The following is a 25,340-nucleotide window of genomic DNA, read 5'->3' on the forward strand; positions in this document are numbered from 1 at the left end:
TTATCATTTTTATAGTAAAAGTTAAGCTTGTATGGCTATAAACATACATATACAAAGCCATATTGTTATTACACAAACACAATCACTGATATGATGAAGCTTTCTCTAAGGAGACGTCTATTTAACATTAATGCAATAGAGAGGTTTTCCACCACATGAAAGTCTTCAGGACAGAAGATATTGCACTTTGTGGTTTACCTGTAACAAGCTGCAATTTTTTTGTCTTAAAGGGATCCTCCAGCGGATTTATTCTCAAACTTATTTCAAGTAAAAGTAGTTGCAGATTTAAAAAATCAAACTTTCATGTTCGGAGACCAAATAGTGTTTGAGAAAATTTTATTTTCTTTGAAATTCCAGATGGGCTTCCTGCGGTGGTGACGTATGCGATGACGTCAGGTAGTGGTCACTTGGACCAACTCAGCTGTTTATATTCTCTGTTTACATCATAGTTTTGCTAGTTTTACAAGTATTTTACCGGATTTATCGGTTTTTAAATAAGTATGCCTCATTGTGTAGCATATTGATGCCACAATGATGCTAAAAAGAAAGCACAAGCTGGAACTAGACTGCATTTTCACAGAGAAAATGCAAAGTGTGCTTACTCAGTTGTAGCAGAGGGTCACCGACAGAAACTGGATCAGACGAGACCTCGCGCTGCAAAATCTTTTTTTCATATGATTTACAGAAAGTGTGTGTGGCAAAGTGCATGTATTGTGTAGTGTGTGTAGTCTGGCTAACGCGACTTCAAAGCTCTGCGAGCATTTGGTCTGGCAAAGATATTAAGCCCAACCGTTTCCCAAAGTGCGTGGTTGACCCGCCTCCCTGAAATACCTCAGTTTGCTACTGGTCGAAGCCAGAAAAGGCTGTGATGAAGCTTAAACCAATCACATCACTCTTTCCTCTGATGTATGTGACGCGACGGGGCTAACTGGTAGATTAAACTCTTACCGAAGCTGGTCGGGAGCAAGGCGAAAACGTCCTTCCCTTCAATAAATACCTCCAGGGCTGCTCTTTGCTCCGTTTTCAATGAGAACTTCCCGTTGAATGCTTTCAATACAGCATCTACCGCTGTGTCAAAGGCTTGCTGCTGCTCCATGTTCGTAATGTTTCTAGTGAATGAAGCGCTTCCGGCATAGATTCTGTAAACAATCTATGGCTTCCGGTCGCAGTTCTACTACGTCAGTGCCTTGAACACGCCTCTACCCAGGGCCGTTGGAGATGCTCAAAGTTGATTGGCTCCCGATTTTTCGGGAGCTTGGAAGAGCTGTAGATAGCTTGCCTTGCCAGACTAAGCTCGCAACAGGCCCTTGTATTGCGTCACACTTAGGATGGGTGGGCCCAGGCTAAGTGTGTGTGGCTGCGCACTCTAAAACCTTGGTTTAAAACGGCTCAACTCGCAGTGTGACATGATGCTTCGTGGTCTAAAATCTTTTTTTACATGATCTACTAGACTTGGGCGGTATCCATTTTTTCATACCCCGGTATATTGCTGACTAAATACCCCGGTATGCCGGTATTTACGTTTTTGTGTGTGTGTGTGTTTTTTATATATACTATTGTAGGCTTTATTTCATAGCTTCTTCACATTCTATAGTAATTTATGTTTCTTTGTTATTCTATTTTTTTGTTATCTATTCTGTTTTACATATTCTGTATTTGACATTATAAAACAAACAGTTGAAATGTTTAAAGACATCTATTTAAATTGCCAGGATGACATGTTTTTGAACTCAGTGCCAAGCAATCAAGTAGGCCTATATTAATGTTGGAAATAAAAACACACATTAATAAAAATAAGAAGTGCAAACGCCAACAAAGCCAGCAGAAAACAAAACATTGCATGTGAGTTCAAATCACATCTTTTGTAAATCAAAAGAAAATAATTTGCCTAATTCAAGCAATAACAGGTAGCTTTTTTTCCACTCAAACAGGCAAATAGGCTATACAAGTAATGAAATAAAGCTATTTCGGGCTGCTAGTAGGCTGTGCCCATTTAGAAGAAGATTAGGAATGCACTAAAAGCCTCTTTATGCAAAGCAAACGGGTTAGCATCCTTAACTGAGTGATTGGAGAGAACTCGGAACATAATGCAATTCAGGCAGAAACAACAAACATGAACAGAAACCATACATGGGGCCCCATGCTCCCAATAGCCTAAATGAAAATAATTTGCTAACTTAAATTTACATTTCTAGTAGTGGTAGGCCACAAGCAATTCTTAATTTCTATCAGACATTCTTTGCCAAGAACACCAGCATATTTACTTTATCTGGCTTCAGTTGGCAACGCTGTGGTGTTACCGTATTTCCTGCTGTACTGAATACGCGCTCAGATGCAGCGCTTGTCGCGCGTATGCAGAGGTATTTGCGGGCAACTTTTGACATAATTGGCAAACGTGTTTCATTCAGTTTCCACCATTCAAGCGGGTTTTCTTCAGCATGGATTGTGTCCTCTTGCGCATATACTGACAGTTCTGCCTGTGCACGCTCTGCTCGGCTCACCTTTATCATTCGGCAGAAAACCAAAATGTTCCCAGACAACGGCTGAGGCATTGGCCTTTTTGACTAATTCCGCACCGCCATCATTTGCAGTCGCCATCCTCACGCGCTGACTGGGCCTTATGACCGGGCCAATTGTCGCTGCTGACCAAAGATTCTAGAATCTTTGCTGCTGACCCGCAAACTGCCATCTAGTGGCGTGCGCGCGCTGTACCAGAGACGGTTGTACTATAATAAAATGACATTACAGTCGTTTCGAGTAAGTTGGATAAAAATACAAATATATTTATTTTTGACGGTATTAAAAATATATCGCCGGTATTTTGTCGTACCGCGGTACACGATATTTTCACCATACCGCCCAAGCCTATGATCTACATGGTGCTGGGTAAATTAACAAACAGAGTGTGTGACATGGTTTAAAACCGAGATTTTAGAGCGCACAGCCACACACACTATAAACAGCTGAGTTGCTCCAAGCGACCACTATCTGGCATCATCGCATACGTCACCGCCGCAGGAAGCCCATCTGACATTTTAAAGAAAACTACATTTTTCTCAAACGCTATTTGGCCTCCGAAAATGAAAGTTTAATCTTTGAAATCTGCGCCTACTTTTACTTAAAATAAGTTTGAGAATAACTCCGCTGGACGATCCCTTTAATCATGAAAAAACAGAAACTGGTCAAGGAATGGCTGTTTACAGCTGCTATAACAAAAGTGATAACAGGAACTGACCTCTTTCATGGACGTTCCATAACATTAAATGTAAATGTAATTTAAATGCATATATCTATAAAAAGTATGACACCTTATTCTTTAACAACTAACAATATGATAAATAAAAGTTGCTGCGGTATAAGAGGAATAAAACATCATGTTACAAGAAACCCGTTGTTGATTATTTTCCTATTAGAGCACACCCCATTGTGTTTTAATCCAGATATCTACAGCTTGTACTGTTAGATGCTTTAGTGTTACTACCTTAGAATTCAAGTCTAAATAATGCACGTTGTTATTTGGCACACCTACCCAAGCACAAGAACATCATTCTTGACACTGATATCAAATAAAAAATGCAAAACACCACAAAATACAGTACATAAACCTCTATATATAAATATGGAGATAAACATTCACGTCAACGTGATGATGAAGGGTTAACTATGGTGCATGTCGAAAAACCCAACAGCTCTATGGTCACAAAATTTGCAAACCCAACAATCCTGGAGAACACAAAAACGTTCTAGTTCTTCTTCATGCAAAAACAACACCACGTACAACCACACTGTAGAGCCAAAGGCGTTGTTAAGGTTTTCATATCAAACCTTTAAAGAAAAAATGCGATCGAATCAGAATGGAAAGTAGATAAATGTTTAAATATACTGTGCTACTTTGTGAGAGACACGTCATATAGAGACATGCGCAGGGACAGACCAGATGAAGAGAAAAAACAAAAAAACAAACCAGCGGGATTGTGAGAGGAAAAGAGAGAAATAAGGAGGTAAATACCAGAGCAGGAGAGGGGATGTTCCCTTTGGGACTGGTGACTATGCTGTTTTTCGTGCTGTTTGACTGTGGCTGTGCAGAAAACACAACAATGTTATTAAAAAACGGGCTGATGCCGATAGAGAGAGAGAGAGAGATATTCAGATGATCACGGACTTGGGACCACCCCATGCTTAGAGATGTCAAAATCCTATTTGAGTCTACTATAGCCTGGAAAACCTAACAACTCACACTAGGTATGCATCAATACCATTTTTTTTCAGACTGCGTATAAGTACATGTCGTTTGTACTCATCGATACCGAAATGATCGATCCTACTTTAGTATTAAGCAGTTGGGGCATTATGGGACATTTTATTTAGCTGTTTTTGCGCTTGCTGCTGTTTTCTGCTAGTAATGAACTCCTTGTACTGGTTTTAAAAACTGCGTGCGCAGAGCAGTACAGGTGAGCTTGATCGTTAAAATAAGTGCAACTCGAAAGCAAAGTGTAGACGCTGGAGAGCGAGGGGGAGGGGAAGCGGGTATGTCTCAGTACTCAGTGCTCGCAGAAATGAACTTCTCATGTACTACTCTCACAGCACCTTACACCCATTTTTAATATTTTTTAATCAACATGCTCGCTAATACTGCTCTGCATGTGCCGCCCTCACGCTCGCATATCAAAGATACAGGTTTAAATACCATAAGACGTTTTTATCAGGGTGCTTGTACTCAGGGTGCGATTTGTCAAAAAACCAGAAGGGGGGGATGTTGTTTTTTATCATGAAACGTCACAAAATTAAGGTAACAATAGGCTAACAGCTCAGTAACATCCGATGATATCAAATGAATAACACTAAATGAAAACGAACACTAAACCAGAGATAGTAAATTCATCTTCCTATCTCTCTGACTAAAGACACGAACACTAACACACAACAAAGTTCGCATTGCTTGTTGCGTTGCTGTGATGTTTCTTTCCCTCTGGATTAAATGGACAGTGACTCGAAAATCACTAAAATACATGAATACTAAATGAACAGTTTGCTCTGATGGCGCAGTTCACATTGTGCGCAGCTTTCCGATTTAAGCTGTTTTTTTCTCATCCTTATACTTCCTGTTTCATGGACTGTAACGGATTTGCTTATTTAGTAATTTTAATACAGAATTTACTTTGAAATTATAATCAGACACTCCAACGCCCCCCCTAAAAAAAAAATCGGATCTGCGCGATTCAGCCGTGAAAAAGGCGGCATCCGCCAAAAGGCGCGCTGTTTGCATCCCTGCATAGAACGCAAAGATATTGTTATTATCTACAATGTATCTATTTGCTGGGGACGTTCGTGAACATCAAAGCTGCCACTTCGGGTCATTTTGAAAGTGAATGCAATGTAGACCATAGAAAACTGTGTCACAACATGCCTGTCATGTCAACTTTTTTTTGGTTTGTTTGTTTTATTGACGGGGTTGTCCCCGAGGATTTTTTTTCAGCAGAGATAAAAACCAGAGGGGGGGGGGATGATCCCCCCCAGCAAATCGCACCCAGCTTGTACTGTATTTTGAAAAATGTTGGAGTACCCTCTACACAGTATCAGATCAATACCAGTATGAGTATCGATGCATCCCTACTGAGAACTGAGTTAAGATTAAGTAAGTTCTGTGCATGTAAACATTGTTCGAGAGAATATTATCCTTCAGCTAAATTAATATACAGACCCAGTAAAAGCATTCGGTTGAACTAAACCATGGAATGATAATCTGTATTAATATACACATCTGTCCAGAAAGATACAAACTAAGACAGTAGTTTGGGGTTGGACCATGCGTTCTCTAACATTCGAAATGAATTGAAAACTCTTTTTTAAGACACACAGACAGATGATTAAACCCAAAAGCACATGAAAGCGAAAAACAAGACATTGACGTTACAGTAAACGCACTGTGCAGTAAAAATGCTCAGACACACACATGAACACACAAACAACTCGCAGCACCTAACTCATTCTATGGATAAAGTTTTATGGAAGTGGATATATTGACAATTCCAGCATAATACACAAACTTTCCAAAGAAACTGGACATTTCCATTCATTCATCACCAGGGATACAAGTGCTTATACACAGCGCTATATACACCGATCAGTGACAAAATTAAAGAAGGACACCTTTCTGTTCTAGCCAGCAGTTTGTGCTACAGTAGCTTTTCCATGGGGTTGGATCATATGGGCTAGCCTTTGTGTCCCATGAGAATCAATGAGCCTTCGACACCCATGATCCTGTCGCCAGTTCACTGGTTGTCCTTCCTTGGACCACTTTTGGTAGGTACTAACCACTACATACCGGGAACACCCCACAAGATGCGCCATTTTGGAGATGCTCAGACCCAAACATCTAGCCATCACAATTTGACCCTTGTCAAAGTCACTCAGATCCTTATGCTTGCCCATTTTTCCTGCTTCCAACACATCAACTTCAAGAACTGACTGTTCTCTTGCTGCCTAATATATCCCACCCTTTGACAGGTGCCACTGTAATGAGACAATCAATGTTCTTCACTTCACCTGTCAGTGGTTTTTATTTTATGGCTGATCAGTGTATAGTATACATGGCATATTACCTCCCTTAGTCACAATTATAATTATAATCACACTCCTTTATAATTCACAATTATATTTCAATTAATGATCATTCAGTGTCATGAAAATGTTACATTGGCTTTTTAGGGCTGATTCAAAAAATACAAAAACAAGATTTCGGGAATAAAGTCGTAATTTTTCAAGAAAAATTACTAATAATATTACGAGAAAAAAAGTTGACAATATTTCAAGAAAATATTTTGACACCCCCCCCCCCCCCCCACCCCCCCCCAAAAAAAAGCCAAAATAGTCAATTATGGTCAATAGTCAAACTTTACGAGACAAGGCTTTTGTTTTTCATAGAAGTCCGTATAATGTAACACACTGGGACTAGCACAATAATTGTAATTATATCTCGTCAACACACTCTCCTTGAACTGCAGGTGACCATCGGCCCTAAACAGGTGACAGTGGCCCTAAAACACTGAGGTACAACGTTATACAAAATTGTAATGTTTTAAACTTTATTAACTTAATAAGAATTTCCTTTTTCACATAAATCCACCAACCTTAGCAGTGAAAATTTACGTGTTGTTGTAGCTACAGTGCTGTTTCAGAGCCTTATCAATGAATAAGATGTGACAGAAACCCCCCCAAAACTGGTTCATAGTGAACCTTGACAGGATATGAAGATAGATTAAACAGATATTTATTCTATTTTGAAGAGATCATGTTCAGCGACGAAGACGCTTTATTATTTCTCTTGAGGTTATCATTATGCTTACAGGTGTTACAGCTTAGCACGTGATGAGACATTATTCCGGCATTGTCCTAAATGTCCCGAGTCCACACTTTAGTGACGTAGGCGTAAGTCGTAAGCCAAAATATCTCCTGTTGATGTGCAAAAAGTATATTTGGGACACAATGTCGACTTATTGCTCAGCTGGGTGCAGAGTTATACCACTAACACTACAACAGTTTCATTTACTATCCTTAGAGATTAAATTGTGTGACGGCGTGAAAGTTTATGAGGCTAGCTAGCTATGACAGATACAGCTAACAAACTAATAAGCTACTGAATGAGAAGTTCCATTTCAATCCAGATTAAGCCTTGATTTTGTGGTAGCGTTCTCATCCTGTATATACTCAGCTTACCACATTCTTTAACCTTATTACTGGGAATGATTAGCCGCTGCTTCAGTAGAACTGGCTGAGGAAAAAAAACCAAAACAGTTGTGCTAATTGCCTATGAATTTAAATTGTAGTAGTGATGGTATTTCTAAAATGCCATTTTCGCCAAACTCAGCTATTAACAGCAATCAAAACAATATATTCAAGTCCATCACCGACTAATGTTTCGATAGGATTATTAACCAAAAAATTAACAGGGGGTGGCATGGTGGTGTAGTGGTTGGCGCTGTCGCCTCACAGCAAGAAGGTCCGGGTTTGAGCCCCGTGGCCGGCGAGGGCCTTTCTATGCGGAGTTTGCATGTTCTCCCCGTGTCCGCGTGGGTTTCCTCCGGGTGCTCCGGTTTCCCCCACAGTCCAAAGACATGCAGGTTAGGTTAACTGGTGACTCTAAATTGACCGTAGGTGTGAATGTGAGTGTGAATGGTTGTCTGTGTCTATGTGTCAGCCCTGTGATGACCTGGTGACTTGTCCGGGTGTACCCTGCCTTTCGCCCGTAGTCAGCTGGGATAGGCTCCAGCTTGCCTGCGACCCTGTAGAACAGGATAAAGCGGCTAGAGATAATGAGATGAGATGAAAATTAACAGGACTTAAAAAAACCCAAACAAACAAACAAACAAGGTTCTCTATCTCTCAAAGGATAGAAAACAATGACTGAATAAACCAGTTGTTGAATGAAGAGATGAAAAGTGACAAATGATAAACAGATTAAATAAGATCCTCACCATGTACTGAACGGTGGAGCTGGATTTCCGTTTCTGGTGCCGTTTTTTTGAAGGGGTAATGGCAGGACAACGGATGGCAGGATGAACACGGTGGAGGGAGAGAACGGGACAGTGAGTGTGAACATGAACACTGTGGATGGACTTCATGGACATGACTTGGACAAATATTGGTGGACAATAAAAGGATGAAGAACACAGGGAAAAACAATAAGCAGCTAGATTTTTTTTTTAACAGAAAAGCAATGTATTAGTGGCAATGCAAGCGATATCAGCCATAACATTATTACCACTGACAGGTGAAGTGAAGAACATTGATTATCTCATTACAGTGACACCCCATCAAGAGGTGGGCTATATTAAGCAGCAAGAGAACAGTCAGTTCTTGAAGTTGATGTGTTGAAAGCAGGAAAAACGGGCAAGCGTAAGGATCTGAGTGACTTTGATAAGGTCCAAATTGTGATGGCTAGATGACTGGGTCTGAGCATCTCCAAAATGGCACATCTTGTGGGGTGTTCCCGGTATGCAGTGATTAGTACCTACCAAAAGTGGTCCAAGGAAGGATAACCGGTGAACCAGCAACAGAGTCATGGGGATCGAAGGCTCTTTGATTTGCATGGGGCACGAAGGCTAGCCCATATGGTCCAATTTTAGCAAGCATTAACTTTTTCAGCAGTTTGTAGCTCTTCTGTGGGATTGGACCTTCGTGCCCCGTGCAAATCAATGAGCCTTCGACACTCATGACCCTGTCACCAGTTCACCGGTTGTCCGTCCTTGGACCACTTTTGGTAGCTGCATACCAGGAACTCCCTACAAGATGTGCCATTTTGGAGACGCTCAGACCCAATCATCTAGCCATCACAATTTAGCCCTTATCAAAGTCACTCAGATCCTTAAATTTGCCCATTTTAACTGCTTCCAACACATCAACTTCAAGAACTAACTGTTCTCTTGCTGCCTAATATAGCCCACCCCTTGACAGGTGCCACCGTAATGAGATAATCAGTATTCTTCATTTCACCTGTCAGTGGTCATAATGTTATAGCTGATCAGCGTATACTGTATGGTTATTTTCCTTATACATCACTGATGTGACCTTTCCCCCCCACGGAGTATTTTGTATGCTAATATGACACCAAGCTTGGTTACTTTGCCAGCTAGCATCATGCATAGCTTACGTAGGTTATAGCATGCACATAGTACAAGCTGTTGTTTTTCATATTACACATATTATCATATATCTGCCCCTGCCAGCACTCTCCTCAACATCTACACACCTAAAACACTTTTTCTCGAGGAAAATACTGAATACTATAGTGTTTATTATTTCGAGGCATTAGTAATGATCTGTGGCCTTTCAAACACTAGCACCTAAAGCTAATTTCGCAATTAGCACAATACTGTCTTGAATTCACTCTTAATTAGAGTGAATTGAATTTCTGACTGCTTTAAAAATTTCATACACCGGATCATTGATTATGTATTGTTTAGGAAACGTGATCTATTTGCAGGGATGGAAAAAGTACTAAGAAATTATACTTGTGTGAATGTGTTAAGACCTTAATTCAAAGTGGAAGATATCCAGCCACTAAGTAAAAAAGTTGCTACTTTTCAATTTACGTATCAAAAATGTAAAAACGAAATACTTTTAGATTACGAAATTGAATTATTCATGTTTCCTTGTGAAAAGCAACCGTTTGGCAATTTTTCTTTTAAAGCAACTGCTATTTTGACTGAAAACATCATTCAATCTACTTAAGCTTGCTTGTTATATGCATCACCAATGTTACGAAGTTTCCTAATCTATTCATCAGAAGTAAAACATCCTGTAAATAGTTAATATTTATCATTAGCTAGAATTTGACTTGCGATCTAGCCCAGTTATGTTAGCTCCTAGAACTGATGCTAGTTTAATCTGAAATTAGTAAAGAAATCAGGCTAAGTTGGTTAAATATAACCAGTAAACGTTGGGAAATCAGGAAAACGTTTGTTTTTTTGTTAGTTTTTTTAAAATTAGATTACGTTCATGCCTTCTATAGAGATAAACAAAACTCCTCATTTTGTATGAGTCTTTGCTTATTCATACATGTCAACCTATACGGAATGTCCGTATTTTATACGGATTTGATTCAATAAACGTAGTATACAGGCGTACAAATAAAGTTATACGGATTCTTTAAAAAAACTTCAATATTTATTTAGAGCTATAATCAATTCCCATGATGATAAAAGAGCGCATAACATTTACAAACGTACTGTACACCACAGAAAGCACAAACAGCCAGTAAAGAGTCTTATGAAATCGCACGTTATCTTGTGGTAGCGAGACTTCGTTCCACTTTTGATCATGCGCACACCGCATTGCGAGAATCCCGCCAACCCAGAAGTAACATTTTGTTTGAAACGCGTATTTAAAAGATTCTGAATGGGCACTCCGGCAAGATCAACACAGACACTTGCTGTGACATGCAGCCTAGTGAGGTATTGGTGCAGACTGCTAAAAAAAGCTGTCATGGAGTACAATTCAGAACATTAGAGTGACACTTTGTGTTTTTGTCGAACATTGGAGCTTTGTATTCATTCTGAAGGTTTATTGTTATTAATATTGAATAAAAAGTAACTTGGATATATCATTGTTAATTATCATTCAAATTTTAGGTAAATTATTTTAATTTGCATCTTATACGGATTTTATAAGGGAAATACGGATTTTGGAGGTTGGTTATACTGGTTTGATTGACCAAAGGTTGACATGTATGCTTATTCCAGAACAGTTTACTGAGGTAGGGCTAGAGGCACATATCCTCATGTTCAACACTCCAGTATGGTGGTTTATCATTATTTAGAGGCGCATGGATAGCTATAGTGCTAACTACATTGTGTGGAATGAGAAAAAGAAGTATTTTTCTTGGAGATGTAATTCAGTACAAGTACAAGTCTTCAATTTCAACAATACTCAAATATAAATACACCAAAATAATACTTATGTATTGTACAATTACTCAAGTATTTTCTAATTCTGTATGTTTGTTTGAATATTAGTACGGGTTATTGTTTTTTGTTTTGGTTTCATTTTCTCCATGTTCTAGTCATGATTTCAGGACAACATCCTGACTACGGAATAATGTTTCCTTGTGGCTAAGTCATGTATGAGGTATGAAGCTGATCTTCTCTTGACTGACAGAAATTCAGCCTTTTGCGTCAATGTGTGGTGCAACAATTATAATGTTAATAATTATTAAGCAATCAATGAAAAAGGCAAAGCCATATACTAGGAATGTAGTAGCAGCAGCACAAAGTAAAAGAGCAAGAGGGGGGGAGCAAAAAAATCCCAAAATGTCAGGATGAAGAAGTGTGGTGAGCCAGTTACTAAGCAATGAGTGAGGCGCAGTAGAGGTGTCTATTTCTGTCTCTCAGCTCCCAGGGTTCAGACCACCAGCTATTCCTGGAGCAGGAGCTGCATTTCACACCGTGGTGGCCGCACCCTTTGCTGCCTATCATTACACAGCAGCGCACGCACTTAAATCTCATAAGGTGAGCGATGGACTGAGATGGAGCAAGAACATGGAATGATTACAGCATGAAGGTGTAACGATAGGAGATGAGGGAGGTGAAGTGGACGAGGGAAGGCTAAAGAAAGCTAACAGGGAGTTCCTCTGAAAAAATCTCCAGGTCCTTCATGACTCATAGACCAGTTTGTAGGGGCTTCTCAAGTAAATATTTGGTCTCCAACATTTGAAGTTTCATTTTATGATATAAATAAGCATGGCCGTTTAAACATCAAGTATACATTGAATAAATAGGCATGAATATAATTATAAAGATTTAAATATTGCTTAAAAGTGCTGACTGCAAAGTTGAATTCTGGGCAAAATGTTCTATTTCGATTGCTGTTGGAGTTTCGAGATGTTTCGCTGCTGCACACACCGTGTATCCTATGCGTAAATATTTTGCCGAGATAAAATGCGTCACGCATTTTACGATTCCGGAGATTGCCAAAGCAAATGAGCAACAATATCACATGTCCACCGTGGGGCGTGTTTGACCTACTTTTAAACAAAACAAGTCGGCGTGGGCAAACATGGCGGACTCGGCTCTCCTGCCAGCTAAAAGCCAGCGGAAAAGCCTGCTTAGTGAGTGCAACTGCAAGACAGAGCAAGCTTAGATGATGTCATTTTTCTGAACAGATAACTAAACCATTCTAGCTAGCGCTTGGCTATCTTAGCCTAAGAATGAATGGTCTCGACTCCACAGTAGTGAGCATGGAGTTATACCCCTAATATTTTGATCTTACAAAGAAAGAAACGATAACACAAAAGCAGTAACAGAGAAAATATATATTCGTCTTTTGTTTCACGGATCTATTCGCGAATGTTAACCACAAATTACATCCCTGCGACTCAAAACTCTCCGAGATCGATGCAGAGTCACGATGTTTTCCGGGCATCGCCATCTTGGTTTGATGCAGTTCCTTAGTTATGCTAATTAGTTAAAGCTCTTTGAGTTCGGCTGTTTCCGTAGGGTCATACTGTTTACCTCAAGAGGTAGGAAAACGGTCCCAAAATGGAGAAAAGCAACCTTCAGCACATCAAAATGATCACATCTCGTCTGCAAGATATTGTTCTTGCGAGACATAGGAAAATGCCATGCACAATAAAATTTTTTTTGAAAATTTCAGATGACTTTGCAGTCAGGACCTTTAAACCATTTCATTTCTGCATGTATACTTCAGGTCGTCCCTGTATATTGAACTGATTACACAACACAAAATACAAGCCATTAGTCCCTCGCTGTTTTTTCGTGGTGTCACAGAGCAACGTAACACACTCAGAGGAAAGTGCTATTTACCCTCTTCCACATACATGACCTCACAGACACCTGTGATTGGCTAGTGTCACTGTGATTGACAGGGGTGAGAGAGCATGCCATCCCTCATACCCACAGATGGCTTTGGTTTGGTATCATCAGGATTCGACCTTGCGATCTCCTGACAACATGGTGAATGCTTTTTCGCTGCTCCAGGAAGCCCTCATACTGTATATGGATATGTTATTGATTGCGACTCTAGAAAAGTGTGTCGGCTATTCTGTAAACATAAATGAAAAAAAAGCACAATTTCTAGTTGAGTAGCACGGTGCACAAAAGCACAAAGGGAATTCTAGAAGGCTGTTTTGTTTGTTCATTTGTTAAAACAGTGTTGTGTTGGATGTCTCCAGGTACTGTATGTTACATTTTAAAAGGAATATCATTTTTTACTGGAACACAAAAAAACCCAAAACAACGCCCACAGGGGCATGAGGAGAACATGGACACCACAGATATAATTTATTTTGTCTATTTGGTGAAAAAAAAAATGGATTGTTTGATGCTACCTTTATTACTGGACTGACAAAGCTTTATATTGTTTTTATATTCATCTGACCATTTTCTACAGTAAACTAACACCACCTGAATGATTTCCTGAAGAGGTCGTGTACGGAATAATGTGCTGCCAGTGGTTTATGAAGTATGAAGATGCCGTCCTGTTGCTCTGCCTCTTGTACCCCTTATTTAAAGCGCCTATGCTCATGGTGGATGGAGAGTTAGATAGTGCAAGCAGGAAAAAAGAAAAATGAGAATGCAGGGCGAGACAGCACGGTGGGTCTGTAGGCGGAAAGCTCTGCTGAATGAGATACGGCTACAATCAGGCAGCCAAAGGCGTAACAGAGAGAGAGAGAGAGAGAGAGAGAGAGAGAGAGAGAGAGAGCTGTAGATGGGTAGGGAAGTAGAGATTAAAAAGAGAGAAAGGTAAAGACAGAGAGGGAGAATGGGCAAAGCAAACCCGACATGTGAAGCAAGGTATAAAAATGTGAGCTCTCGGTGGCATCTGAGCTCAGAACATTGAGCTCCAACTATTTGGAGCTGCATGTTACAGAAATAAGCCATGAGAGGGGGCAGGAGGGCCAAAATAATTAACTGCACAATTTTCCTCCCTATGTGCATTTCATCAGCGGCATGCTGCTAGATTATGTAAGGTATGAATAATGCTCCGAGTGAGGAATGCACGACTGGAGAGGATTATTTTACAGATTATTCTCCATCCAATCACTCAGAGAGAGCAGAGAAGAGGTTCATTTCTAATTCTGTAGCACAGGCTGATGTGAAAGCCTCGAATCACTTCAAGGGGGATTATGTGCTATCACACCAAATGAAGCCTTGCACAGTGCAGCATACTGTGTCCACATCTGCTCATATTTTATTCCTAAAAAATCCCCCAAAAAACTAAACACTAGCCATTTTAAAATATTAGACACAAAGATGAATGGATCACCTTGAAAATAAAGTTCCTTCGGATAATTCCACAGAAGAACCAGTTGCCTAAAGAATATGTTTGGTCAATGATTTGTGACCATAATAAATTAAATCCTTCCACGTAATGGGAACATTTACAGAGGACATTGTTGTTGTTTTTTCTGTGGCACAAGACCAAAGAATGACATTACTGGCACCTTTACTATAGTATTAAGTGTGTAGAAAATATTTGCCTCCTGCCCTCACAAATAAGTCTGACTGATAAACTAACTGAGTTTTTATATATATATATATATATATATATATATATATATATATATATATATATATATATATATATATATATATGAGTGATTCCACGCTTATGGGTACTGAAATGGGGACATGAACTTATTTACCTAAAACCATTTCTTTTTTTACCATCAGGTCACAAAACATGTAATCTTTAATGAATGATATGTTAAAAGATAACTTTAATTTTCTGAGATGTAATAAAAACATATTTATATGCCAAAGTCAAGCCTATGAGTTCCAAAATGATGTCTGTTACATTACTTCTGTTACGATTGTCCATCTCGCGTCTGTTACAAATTAATTACAATCTAGCTATATACCATGCTAATCTTATTGAAAGAATGTGTATGTTTATTCTACTACACATGTTTATTAATTATATTTGCTAAAACATCACCTTCCTATGTTTCAAAAAGTAATTCTACATTGTTAAAATTGAGAATATATATGTCCACAACACTTCTGTTACGTTCTGACTTTGGCATATAAATATGTTTTTATTACATCTCAGAAAATTAAAGTTATCTTTTAACATATCATTCATTAAAGATTACATGTTTTGTGACCTGATGGTAAAAAAAAAAGAAATGGTTTTAGGTGAATTTTTAAAAATAAGTTCATGTCCCCATTTCAGTACCCATAAGCATGGAATCACGGAATCACTCATATATATATATATATATATATATATATATATATATATATATATATATATATATATATATATATATATGATTCATCTAAATGCACCCCAAACTTAAAATACGTCATTTCAATCAAAATGATTTGTTTATCACTACTCGCTAGTTTTGCACACTGGTTCTCTGGAAAAAAGAAAAAAAAAGTCTTCAGGTACGCTCCTTGTATCTTTATAAAGTTACAAATAGATCTTATATCTCTTCGTATCTCTAATTAGTAAAATCTGACTGCTGCAATGTGCTAACATATTTATATATTTTTTTTTAAAAATTCATTTCCAAACTCATACGAGCGGAGTAAATTAAAAAGTCTGAAATTCTTCTAATATTCTTGAGTACATACTAGTTATGTAGACTGAAGAACCACGCGCTTTTCTGACACCCAAAAGCATTTGAATGAGAATTGAAATGAGGTCAAAAACAAGGTCAAATTGACTCATAAACTGTCTGAGACCTCATCAACCTGACAAGTGGCACCCAATCTATCCCAAGCATTCTTCACTCTAATCAGACGCAGACAGACACACACAGAGTCGTGAGACAAAACAAAAAAACAAACAAGCAAAAAAAAAAAAAAAGACAAAAACATAAGCACTAACTCAAAACTGTCCAACCCCCTCCCGTACAGCGACCGAGTGTCTTTAGCGAAAGGAAGGGACACTAGCCCATTACACTGAAAAAGGCTTGCTGCTAAAGAAAGAAAAAGAGAAAGAGATGTGTAGAGTAGTAGCAGTAGTCAAATCGACCTTACCTTGACATCAGCCTTCTTGTTGAGCAGGCTCTTGGCTGCTGCAGATGGAGAGAGAGGGAAGGAAAACATGGGTATGCAGAAAACAGAATCGCAGTCACCATAACCAGAGTCACAGCATGTATCTAATGCTTTCACGACCAAAATGCCGGGCAATGTCTTTCCTCCGAGAGGATTAACCGGCTTTTAAAATGCTATGTGGGGCAAGCGGAGCAAATCAAGGGCATAAGTATATAGGAGTGATAAAGTTACAACATACCGAAGGCAAAAATCCCTATATAACAGGTACATTATGAGCAGAAAGGGAGTATTGCCTCCTTGAACCAGGGGCATGCACAATGCGGGACGTGCATCGTGCACATGCAGGTACATACATACACCCATTCACTCAATCACTCATTCACACACACACACAGTGTAAAAGCAGGGAGTAGGAGGATCACATAGGCTCCATTTATACCTGGCATTAAAATTTGTATCTGGATACGTTATCAGGATTAGAAAAATGCATGCTAATTGGCAAACTGGGCTGCGATGAGAATAGGATCAGATCAGTAGCCTGCTTCATACTGTGATCGGATCTCAGGTGAGTGTAAATTATACTGTAGATATACATATTAGAGGCCTAGAAAGACAACAGTGTAGCAAGTATGTCCCACAGACATACCCTTATGTTCCTCAACTTTTAAAGGGTCTTTTCTATAAGTTACCGCCATCACATATTTGCACATAGATGTAGGGTAAAATTATATTGCATTACATTACAGGCATTTAGCAGACAACATACAACAAGAGCAAAAGTTAGGTATAAGAAGCGCTGAACTTCTAGACAAGAAAGTTCTAGTGCTAACTGAACAAGTGACAGAATAACACCTAGTGTAATATTCTGTTGAAGTAACAACAATCAGCAAACAGCCAAGGAAACAAGCCAACCATAAATATGAGTTGACAAAGTACAACTAAAAAGAGAAAAATAAAACCCCAAGTCATCACGACCAGGCTCAACAGTACTGTACATAGTCTGGGTTGGTCAAGACCGCTACGCGATTACACAGCAGACAATGAAGCAGGGGAGAGGTGCAGTCTGAAGAGGTGGGTCTTCAGTCTGTGCTTGAAGGTGTTCAGGGAGTCGGCAGTTCTGACCTTGATGGGAAGGTCATTCCACCAACAGGGAGCCAGGACAGACAGCAGTCTTGAGCGGGCTGGGCAGGAACAGAGAGGAGGAGGGGCCAGGTGACCAGTAGCGGCAGACTGTAGGCTGGCGTGTAGGGTCGGATCAGTCTCTGAAGGTATGCTGGACCCAACCTCTTGACTGCCTGGTACGCAAGCACCAACGTCTTAAATTTGACCACTGCGACAGGTAGCCAGTGATTCCCAGTAAAGCCTTACAGTCAACTACATTTGAAACCTGAACACACTTAAAACATTAAAATCTAAACACAATTAAAAATGATCCCCAGTAAGCCTTCCAGCTGATTGTTTATCACAGAAACACCCACAATTAAGATTTTTTTTCTCATCATTTTCAATACTGCCAAGATTAAACTTTAAACATGGGTCCAGAATAGATAACACACAGCAAAAATTCCAACTAAATTATAAACATAAATTTTTCATTTTCAATGAATGAATTCAAAAAAATTTATTTACAGTTATTAGAGTTAACTGATGCCATCATCATGAATAGCTGGATATGCTAGTTAACTAATATTTTGCATGCATTATTTCATATTCAGCGTGTTTCTGTTGCCATTATTTGCTTTTCAAAATGATTTAAAATTGTGAATAGATGAAAAAGTCAGAAACCTTTTATCACCAATAAATATCTAACTGTGTTTCTTGTTAATTTAGAGCTAATGCCATTAATACTGAGAATGACGAGTGTTTAGGTTTCAAATGTAGCTGACAGCGAGTTGGTATGCAGAGCTAAATGCTACTAGATAAGGAAGAACAAAGAGCTCTCCATTCATTTAAAACATAGCATAGTGAAGAGGAAGGAAAATCATCCGATAAGTCCAAAGAATCCTACAAACCTCTTAAGCCCTGAGACAGAAGCAACAACTCTGGGCTCTCCTTGGCTTGCAATGACAATATCAAGCAGTGATCACAAAGATCACCGAAATACAGGATGCAGATATTGCCATCCTGAGGAGCTTTTTCAATACTTCTTTTCTTCCTGTTACTCCATCCAGACTCTTCCTCTGCCTAGCCAGGATGGCACAACAGGAAGACACTGAAGTGTACTCAGACATATCTAAGAGCATGTGGCAGGCCAAAGAATGAATGAGGTCTTTTCATGCAGACTCTGCCGATAGGCAACTGGTGGCCATCCAAAAGCCAACTGAAATACTCCTTGGTGCAAAGAGTCATAGGCCAGGGAACAGTACCGCATTGCTCAGAGGATAGGCAGAGAAAAATAGACAAGGTGTCTTAAATTACCAAAAGCCTTATGTTTACCCCCTACAATCCCCCTAACCTTCTCCATGTGCCCATACCCTTGCAAGCATCCTCCTTTCAGAGGGGCATACTGACAACCAGTTCATACTCATTGGGTTTTAGTGATTTGGGCTGTGTGCAAACCTGTATACATTGTGGCCTGAGCCAATGCAAGGCAAGCTTAGATGTATTTAGTGACGTGAACCTACCTCCAACCTGGCAACTTGTCCAGGGTGTACCCCGCATCTCGCCCATAGTCAGCTGGGATAGGCTCCAGTTTGCCTGCAACCCTGTAGGACAGGATAAGCGGCTACAGATAATGGATGGATGGAACCTACCTCCTAATTCCAATGTCAATCAAATATAAAGAGAAAAATCATAAAATGATGGTGACAGTTTGTCCTCACATTAACCAGCCAGCAATTTTAGGCAAAGGCTTGCCAGGGTTTAATCAACTAGTTGGGTGGGTCTTGACCGGTAAAGCACTATGCAGTATGCACAGCCCTAGAGGTAAACACACTTCTGGAATATGCTTCACTCTGCAGTACATTACCACCCCATGGTCTCACTGGGGCAGTGGACTGGTCATCATGAGGTTTCTGCCTCATTTCAGTCCCCGTGGATTATGTAATTCAGTACCCCAATGCAGTGCCTCTGTGCACAACTTCCAAAGAACATGGCCAAGGCACTGTTTTGCATCTCCCAGGTTGGGATCCTGAAAGAGACCTTAACAGATCTCTTGGCATACATTTCATATATTCCTATATTCACACACTAGTCTCTCATAAGTCCAACCCCCTGTCCACATCATGAGAGATGGAAACAGGACAAAGTAGGGGCCTGCCGCAACAGGTGAAGTATGGTGTGAGTCTGGTCATGTCTCATGGGCTGTTTCGGTAGCCATGAAAGCTGTCACAGGTCACCCTGAAATGTTGCTGGCAAACGGCGTTCTGGTGAAGACAGCACTCGTGCTTTTGGGGCAGCGGTACTGCACAGCATCTGCAGACAGCTGTGGTCACTTTGACCTGCAAGAGCAGACCCCAGTAGGCTGCACCTTGACCTGCCAGGATGCATGTTATGGTCCCCGTACCTGCTTCCACAGGGAGGGCACGGGAAGAGAGTGTGGGTCAGGACAAGCACAAGCCTGCCTCACATTAATCCAATCGTTCGTGCTGGTACATGGACGAGGACTGACTAACTAAGACTGATTAACTGGTGCACATAAGTAGCCAGTCACTCTTCCAATGGTGAGATCTGCCTTCAGAGACAGCTCAATCCACCACCACCACCATAGTCACACACATTATATGAACTGCATAAATTATTGGGCATCAAGTCCATCCAGAGATACTGACAGTTCAGTTAAACATATTAATAAAACCTTTAAAACATGTAAGTTTATGCATAGTGACTTATAAAGAATTGTAAGAACTGCTGATAGAAATTACTGGAGAATCTAATAGTTTCATTTTGGGAAATGCCCAAAACCTCCACGGAGTGAGAAAGGCAAGCTGAGTGGACAATTCAATACCCAGCAAAAATAAGGTTCTATCTATATCATGGACCACAGAGCAAAATTCCATGCAATCACTTATTGCTCCAGACTCTATAATACAAAATTGCTCCCAACAGTTGTCACTGAGGGGCGGCACGGTGGTGTAGTGGTTAGCGCTGTCGCCTCACAGCAAGAAGGTCCTGGGTTCGAGCCCCGGGGCCGGCGAGGGCCTTTCTGTGTGGAGTTTGCATGTTCTCCCCGTGTCTGCGTGAGTTTCCTCCGGGTGCTCCGGTTTCCCCCACAGTCCAAAGACATGCAGGTTAGGTTAACTGGTGACTCTAAATTGAGCGTAGGTGTGAATGTGAGTGTGAATGGTTGTCTGTGTCTATGTGTCAGCCCTGTGATGACCTGGCGACTTGTCCAGGGTGTACCCCGCCTTTTGCCCCTAGTCAGCTGGGATAGGCTCCAGCTTGCCTGCGACCCTGTAGAAGGATAAAGCGGCTAGAGATAATGAGAATGAGTTGTCACTGAAAGATAAAGTCCTCTTATTACTTTCTGGATTCAGTTCACAATTACTCATCAAGTGACAAGGACCCTTTGAGGGCAAATGGTGACAGGTCTGAGAGATCAACTATGAGAGTGGAAACTTAAGGTGGATTTTCCCCCCTAAAATGGAGTGAGACAATGCCTTTTGAAGTGATGTTTTGTACTCCATGTTTAGTCACTCTGGCCTCATAGAACACCTCCACGTGGTTATGCACAGGCCATTGGATAGATTGACTGAACACAAAAGAAAAGCCAGTTTTGTGTGGATTTCTACAGGGTGAATACACATTTACAGCGTGACGCATTTTCAGTGATGCACACTGACGAGTGTATAAAAGATCGGGTTTGGCTTGCTTTGATTCATCGCCTGATTTAACCAAGGACGGATTCCTTGCCTCCTCAGTCCAAGAAAAAAAAAATACAGTTTTCTTCAACCTGTTTGGTTTGCACCAATTTATCACTTTTTTTTTGTTTGGGCTCTTTGGAGCACTGGTTATCTTTCAATGGCTTATCAACCAGATTTTGTGGCCCCACTGTATACATGTAGCAGCCTCATCCTTGAGATAGAAACATCAGGAGTACCACAGATAATACTGGTCTTGCTTTTCGGCTTATTTGATGGCAGCTAAAACATAAGCACACTGAAAGCTGTACATTTCTACAACAAACCTGTACATTGGGCAATCAGTTGCTGGGTATTACTATCAAAGTAACAAGTCCCAATCCCCATGAAGAAGTAAGTACAGGCTGTACAAGAAAACCATCGCTTGTCATCCTTCGCCTTTATTACTTGAATTTAGCTTAGTCATCTTTTTGAATGGCAGATTTGCATATTAAGTGGGAGAAATGAGATCCGATCACAAAGCAGACAAGAATGCACGTAAATTACGACTCATTATCCAGATAATTCTGTCCAGACACAAATTACACATTAATGCATGGTGTAGATGGGGCTGTACAGCGTACTCTCATAAAAGCTTCATAAAATATATCACTGGTAGTCAAAAATAACAAAGACACCTTCATTAAGCATGAATGTCATTGTATAGTAGCTGAAAAACAATTACGTGAAATGATCTTGCTGACAATGATTTCTTCACTGCCAGTGCAGTGGGGTAAAGAGAAAGTGACCATTCCGTATGTATCTAAGCTTCGTTCTTATTGAGACGGAGAGGGGGAGAGAATTAAAGAAAGAAGAACAGAAAGAGAGAGAGAGAGAGAGAGAGAGAGAGAGAGAGAGACTCCTTACCTTGGCACAGATTTTAGAGGCAGAGAAGGAAGGCAAGACAGAAAGGGAGAGATTGTAAGAGAATGGATTAAGACTGAGAGATAATAAAAGGCTCGCTCGGAAGACCTTTCGTCGTTGAAAGAGGGCAGGGGGTTCAAATGCACGTGGACTAGGGAAAGAAATCTAAACAGTGTGAATTTGCATATAATCCAAATTCTAAGTATAACACTAAGCTACTTAAAGGAATACGTTCACCAAAAATGCTAAAACAGGTAGCAAGGTGCGATGGCTAAAGGAGACCAGCTATCAGGATCTCATATTGCTTGCACTAATGAGGTTAGCAACATGAGCATTTCTGGTTATAAAAGCACAAGAAGTCTTTTCTAATCAAGTCCTTTCAAGCCCAGATCCTCATCATGCCTTAGTGGTACCTGGAGGTAATAAATTTAATACCTTGCCCAAATAAACATCTGACGACAAATAAATATACAGTGACAAATACATTGCACAGAAAAATCACCAAAAGCTAGAAAGGAAAGAAAGTCAGTCAGAGCTGAGAGCGAGAGAGAGAGCGAGAGAGAGAGCGCACCTAATCCTTGGTGCTACAGCAAGTTGAATAGAACAGACACACATGGCTTTACACAGGGCACGAGTAAAATACAAAACAGCAAGAATACAACCATATGGGAACATGTTCATTCACTGGAATCTAAGACTAATAAACAGTCATATTTTTGCCCATCAGGTCCATAAATATTTGGTCATCAACAACGTTATTGTTATTATTGTCACTGTTTAGCTGTCTACCTCAGTAAAAATGAATATAAAATCAAAATGCAGATTTTCAGCTTTAACTTGAGTATATTTACATTCAAATCAGGTAACTGGCCCAGGAATTCCATCACTTTTTATACAGTGGTGCTTGAAAGTTTGTGAACCCTTCAGAATTTTCTATATTTCTGCATAAATATGACCTAAAACATCATTGGATTTTCACACAAGTCTTAAATGTACATAAAGAGAACCCAGTTAAACAAATGAGACAAAAATATTATACTTTGTCATTTATTTATTGAGGAAGTATATGAACCTCTAGGATTAGCAGTTAATTTGAAGGTGAAATTAGAGTCAGGTGTTTTCAATCAATGGGATGACAATCAGGTGTGAGTGGGTGCCCTGTTTTATTTAAAGAACAGGGATCTATCAAAGTCTGATCAGGTTTGTGGAAGTGTATCATGGCACAAACAAAGGAGATTTCTGAGGACCTCAGAAAAAGCATCGTTGATGCTCATCAGGCTGGAAAAGGTTACAAAGCCATCTCTAAAGAGTTTGGACTCCACCAATCCACAGTCAGACAGATTGTGTACAAATGGAGGAAATTCAAGACCATTGTTACCCTCCCCAGGAGTGGTCGACCAACAAAGATCACTCCAAGAGCAAGGCGTGTAATAGTCGGCGAGGTCATAAAGGTCCCCAGGGTAACTTCTAAGCAACTGAAGGCCTGTCTCACATTGGCTAATGTTAATGTTCATGAGTCCACCATCAGAAGAACACCGAACAATAATGGTGTGCATGGCAGGGTTGCAAGGAGAAAGCCACTGCTCTCCAAAAAGCACATTGGTGCTCATCTGCAATTTGCTAAAGATCATGTGGACAAGCCAGAAGGCTGTTGGAAAAATGTTTTGTGGACGGATGAGACCAAAATAGAACTTTTTGGTTCAAATGAGAAGCGTTATGTTTGGAGAAAGGAAAACAGTGCATTCCAGCATAAGAACCTTATCCCATCTGTGAAACATGGTGGTGGTAGTATCATGGTTTGGGCCTGTTTTGCTGCATCTGGGCCAGGACGGCTTGCCATCATTGATGGAACAATGAATTCTGAATTATACCAGCGAATTCTAAAGGAAAATGTCAGGACATCTGACCATGAACTGAATCTCAAGAGAAGGTGGGTCATGCAGCAAGACAACAACCCTAAGCACACAAGTCATTCTCCCAAAGAATGGTTAAAGAAGAATAAAGTTAATGTTTTGGAATGGCCAAGTCAAAGTCCTGACCTTAATCCAATCGAAATGTTGTGGAAGGACCTGAAGCGAGCAGTTCATATGAGGAAACCCACCAACATCCCAGAGTTGAAGCTGTTCTGTACGGAGGAATGGGCTAAAATTCCTCCAAGCCGGTATGCAGGACTGATCAACAGTTACGGAAATGTTTAGTTGCAGTTATTGCTGCACAAGGGGGTCACACCAGATACTGAAAGCAAAGGTTCACATACTTTTGCCACTCACAGATATGCAATATTGGCTCATTTTCCTCAATAAATAAATGACCAAGTATAATATTTTTGTCTCATTTGTTTAACTGGGTTCTCTTTATCTACTTTTAGGACTTGTGTGAAAATCTGATGATGTTTTAGGTCATATTTATGCAGAAATATAGAAAATTCTAAAGGGTTCACAAACTTTCAAGCACCACTGTATGTTGTCCACCTATTTTTAAGGGACCAACAATAATTGGACAAACTAACAAAATCACAAATTAAATTATTTTAATACTTCCTTTGTAGTCAATGACTGCCTGAAATCTGGAACCCACAGATATCACCTGTTGTTTGGTTCTTCCCTGGTGATGCTCTGCCAGGCCTTTGCTAGAGTTGCCTTCCGTTCCTGCATGTTCTTGAGCTGTTTCGCCTTCAGCAAATGAAATGAAATGCATGTTCAGTTGGATTCAGGTCAGCTTGACTTGGCCATTGCAGAACGTTCCACTTTTCTGCTTTAAAAAAGCCTTGGGTTGCTTTCGAATTATGTCCATCTGCACTGTCAAGGATGAGTTTTGAAGGATTTGGGTGAATCTCAGCTGATAACATAGCCCTATACACTTCAGAAGCTTTTGAAAGCAGTCTCATTGTCAGTATGTATAAAGGAACGAGTTCCACTGAGAGCGATACACACCCACACCTACATGAGAAAATGAGGTGGTATGCTATGGATCACGAGCAGTTCCTTCCATTCTCCATACTTTTCATCATTCTGGTGCAAGTTGACATTTGTCTCATCTGTCCGTAGGATGTCGTTCCAGATATTGCACAGTATTTTTTTAGATGTATTAACTCTGACCAACTACTGTGAATGGG

At 40.1% G+C, this 25,340-nt stretch overlaps 1 protein-coding gene across 7 annotated transcripts in view; it reads right to left on the minus strand.

Annotated features, from left to right (window-relative positions):
• Positions 1–25,340, minus strand: part of LOC132873113 (calcium/calmodulin-dependent protein kinase type II subunit beta) — a 121,246-nt gene that overhangs the window by 18,598 nt on the left and 77,308 nt on the right. For 3 of the 7 annotated variants that reach the window (XM_060908364.1, XM_060908362.1, XM_060908368.1), the window contains 3 exons: positions 16,506–16,543; positions 8,475–8,507; positions 4,010–4,078 (listed from right to left, as the gene is read on the minus strand). In XM_060908364.1, the coding sequence (XP_060764347.1) occupies positions 4,010–4,078; positions 8,475–8,507; positions 16,506–16,543 (140 nt within the window). The remainder of the gene's footprint in view (positions 1–4,009; positions 4,079–8,474; positions 8,508–16,505; positions 16,544–25,340) is intronic. The other 4 variants (XM_060908365.1, XM_060908363.1, XM_060908366.1 and 1 more) reach the window with 3 other exon arrangements.

The sequence above is a fragment of the Neoarius graeffei genome, chromosome 25 (assembly GCF_027579695.1).
Source record: "Neoarius graeffei isolate fNeoGra1 chromosome 25, fNeoGra1.pri, whole genome shotgun sequence".
NCBI lineage: Eukaryota > Metazoa > Chordata > Actinopteri > Siluriformes > Ariidae > Neoarius > Neoarius graeffei.